The sequence below is a fragment of the Anarrhichthys ocellatus genome, unplaced genomic scaffold (genome assembly GCF_004355925.1).
Source record: "Anarrhichthys ocellatus isolate YVR2014 unplaced genomic scaffold, GSC_Weel_1.0 scaffold211, whole genome shotgun sequence".
Classification (NCBI taxonomy): Eukaryota; Metazoa; Chordata; class Actinopteri; order Perciformes; family Anarhichadidae; genus Anarrhichthys; species Anarrhichthys ocellatus.
In genome coordinates, this window is record NW_022280241.1 from 153,566 (window position 1) to 157,424 (window position 3,859).

At 40.1% G+C, this 3,859-nt stretch overlaps 1 protein-coding gene across 1 annotated transcript in view; it reads left to right on the forward strand.

Annotated features, from left to right (window-relative positions):
- Positions 1-1,459: 1,459 nt before the first annotated feature.
- Positions 1,460-3,859, forward strand: part of psmb4 (proteasome 20S subunit beta 4) — a 4,969-nt gene continuing 2,569 nt past the window's right edge. Inside the window, exons 1-4 of the mRNA XM_031878938.1 lie at positions 1,460-1,614; positions 2,411-2,490; positions 2,614-2,760; positions 3,114-3,195. Of these exons, the coding sequence (XP_031734798.1) occupies positions 1,495-1,614; positions 2,411-2,490; positions 2,614-2,760; positions 3,114-3,195 (429 nt within the window). The 5' untranslated portion in view covers positions 1,460-1,494. The remainder of the gene's footprint in view (positions 1,615-2,410; positions 2,491-2,613; positions 2,761-3,113; positions 3,196-3,859) is intronic.

A 3,859-nucleotide genomic window follows, 5' to 3' on the forward strand; every position in this document is an offset into this window, starting at 1 on the left:
TGTGTGTGTGTGTGTGTGTGTGTGTGTGTGTGTGTGTGTGTGTGTGTACGTGTGTGTGTGTGTACGTGTGTGTGTGTGTGTGTACGTGTGTGTGTGTACATATGTGTGTGTACATATGTGTGTACATATGTGTGTGTGTACATATGTGTGTACATATGTGTGTGTGTACATATGTGTGTACATATGTGTGTGTGTGTGTACATATGTGTGTGTGTGTGTACACGTGTGTGTGTGTATATATACACGTGTGTGTGTGTATATATACACGTGTGTGTGTGTATATATATACATGTGTGTGTGTATATATACACATGTGTGTGTGTGTATATATATACATGTGTGTGTGTATATATATATACATGTGTGTGTATATATATATATACATGTGTGTGTATATATATATATACATGTGTGTGTATATATATATACATGTGTGTGTGTATATATATACATGTGTGTGTGTGTATATATACATGTGTGTGTGTGTATATATACACATGTGTGTGTGTACACATGTGTATATATACACATGTGTATATATACACATGTGTATATATACATACATGTGTGTGTGTATATATACATACATGTGTGTGTGTATATATACATACATGTGTGTGTGTATATATACATACATGTGTGTGTGTATATATACATACATGTGTGTGTGTGTATATATACATACATGTGTGTGTGTGTATATATACATATGTGTGTGTGTGTATATATACATATGTGTGTGTGTGTATATATACATATGTGTGTGTGTGTATATATACATATGTGTGTATATACGTGTGTGTGTGTATACATACATATGTGTGTATATACGTGTGTGTGTGTATACATGTGTGTGTGTGTGTATGTGTGTATACATGTGTGTGTGTGTATACATGTGTGTGTGTGTGTGTGTGTATATATACATGTGTGTGTATACGTGTATATATACATGTGTGTGTATACGTGTGTGTATACATGTGTGTGTGTGTATACATGTGTGTATACATGTGTGTGTGTGTATACATGTGTGTGTATACATGTGTGTGTGTGTATACATGTGTGTGTATACATGTGTGTGTATACATGTGTGTGTGTATACATGTATGTGTGTATACATGTGTGTGTATACATGTGTGTGTATACATGTGTGTGTATACATGTGTGTGTATACATGTATGTGTGTATACATGTATGTGTGTATACATGTGTGTGTGTATACATGTGTGTGTGTATACATGTGTGTGTGTATACATGTGTGTGTGTGTATGTGTGTATACATGTGTGTGTGTGTATGTGTGTATACATGTGTGTGTGTGTATGTGTGTATACATGTGTGTGTGTGTGTGTATGTGTGTATACATGTGTGTATATGTGTGTGTGTATATATGTGTATATATGTGTGTGTGTATGTATGTGTATATATTATTATTATTATTATGCATGTATATATTATAACTAATAATGCTTTGACCCGGCTCTCCCTGCAGGAACCCCATGGTCACCGGGACGTCGGTGCTCGGTGTGAAGTTCACCGGCGGCGTCATGATCGCGGCGGACATGTTGGGCTCCTACGGCTCTCTGGCTCGCTTCAGGAACATCTCGCGCCTCATGAAGGTGACGCAACCTCAGCTGTAGCAACACGTACATGTGTGTGTGTATATAAGTACTGTCTGGGGTCGTTTAGAGCAGTGATTCTCAACTGGTGGGTCGCGGACCTGTTCTCAGTGGGTCGGGGCCTTTGCCTGGCAAAAATAAATAAAAAAAATCCTGTGCTTTTATTTTGAAGGTGATTATTTATGCAGCGGAGTGCCTGTAGTCACACTCCTTAACAATATTTGGCGTTAATGCCTTGTAATGCTAATATCAGCAGAGGATGAACTGAAGACTATACCTCTGTCATATGACACTATGAATATTGAACTGAAGACATGTCGGATGACAACAACAGACCACAGATCGAACTTAGACAAGTGGTCCTTCTGCATTACAAATAGACGAATCTATGGACATGTAAACAAAGCAGTTTTACTGGTTTACGTGAAACGTGTGGGACGGGAACTGACAGGAACAAGTTCTCTGCACTAGAGAGCTCCCTAGTACTACGATTGCAGAGGACATGTTCAGCTCAGGTTCAGACTGCTCCATCTTTACATTAAAGACATCTGAGAAGCTGAACGTTTGGGTCGCGGCTTGTCATTAAGGGGTGATGGTGGGTCCCACAGCCAGACCAGTTTTTCTCTGTGACTTTGTCCAAGTTCTTCGGTTTAAGAATATCAGAACAGCATTAAGACGTGAACGAAACACGATCAACGGATTTTCAACCTCGAGTGTCAAAGTTTATTCCTCAACATTTATGAAATAAATCAATAATAATGATGAATCTAGAATAAGTTTTTGTTTCTGCCTTCAGGTGAACGACAACACCATCCTGGGAGCTTCAGGAGATTACGCCGACTACCAGCATCTCAAGCACATCATTGAGCAGATGGTGTAAGCTGACAGAACCATGACCCACCGGCCTGCTGCTCTGTGCTGATGATCCTGTCTCTCTCTCGATGATGATGATGATGATGATGATGATGATGATGATGATCTTCTTTGTGTCTCCGGCAGCATCGATGAGGAGCTGCTGGGCGACGGTCACAGCTACAGTCCTAAAGCGGTCCACTCCTGGCTGACCAGAGTCATGTACAACCGACGCAGCAAGATGAACCCTCTGTGGAACACGGTGGTGATCGGAGGCTTCTACAACGGAGAGAGGTTCACTCTTCTTCTTTGGTTTATCCTCGTTACATTGGGAAGGACTGTATACTAGACGTGAAATAATGAGTAAAGCCTCTATAACGTAGTGTTTGTTGTGAACGCAGCATAACAAACGTCATTGTTTGGTTGAAGTCGTGAAATAAAGTTTATTTTCTCATTTAATATTTTAACACGCAGATACAAAATAACAAATAATAAACAAAACATCAGTAACAATAATATGAAATAATAATGAAATTAAATAATTACATTCATCTCTTAACTTAAAGGTTAAAGTTTATTTCTATTGTATAAAAACAGATTATGTTAATGAGCTCCTTTTAACAGCGTGCCTTCTCGCCTCCCTCTAGTTTCCTAGGTTACGTGGACAAACTGGGCGTGGCCTATGAGGCGCCCACAGTGGCCACGGGCTTCGGAGCATACCTCGCTCAGGTGAGTCTGTGATCTGTTCACACAAAGATTAATGAAGATGATCTGAGCAGCTGGATCCAAATACCGGAGTTACAGACTGAATATCGGTTCAACTTAGGGCTGTGTGTGTGTGTGTGTGTGTGTGTGTGTGTGTGTGTGTGTGTGTGTATTTTAACTTAATCTCCATATTCATATAGACGAACACTAAATTTATTCACTTGAATTTCTCTATCTGTAATTATTTCTGTTTTTTTGCTGCTGCAAGAACCAAATTTCTCCTTATCTAAATGAATTTAAATATTATTACATTTAAATGTAGAATATTAATTATACAAAAAAGATATCTAATCTTGCTTATTTTCTATGTCTCTCTGTCTCTCTCTCTCTGTCTGTCGCTGTCTCTCTCTGTCTGTCGCTGTCTGTCTGTCGCTGTCTCTGTCTCTCTCCCTCTGTCTCTCTCTCTCTCTGTCTGTCTCTCTCTCTCTCTGTCTGTCTCTCTCTCTCTCTGTCTGTCTCTCTCTGTCTGTCGCTGTCTGTCTGTCGCTGTCTGTCGCTGTCTCTCTGTCTGTCTGTCGCTGTCTCTCTGTCTCTCTCCCTCTCCGTCTGTCGCTGTCTCTCTCTGTCTGTCGCTGTCTCTCTCTGTCTGTCGCTGTCTCTCTGTCTCTCTCCCTCTCTCTCTCTCTCT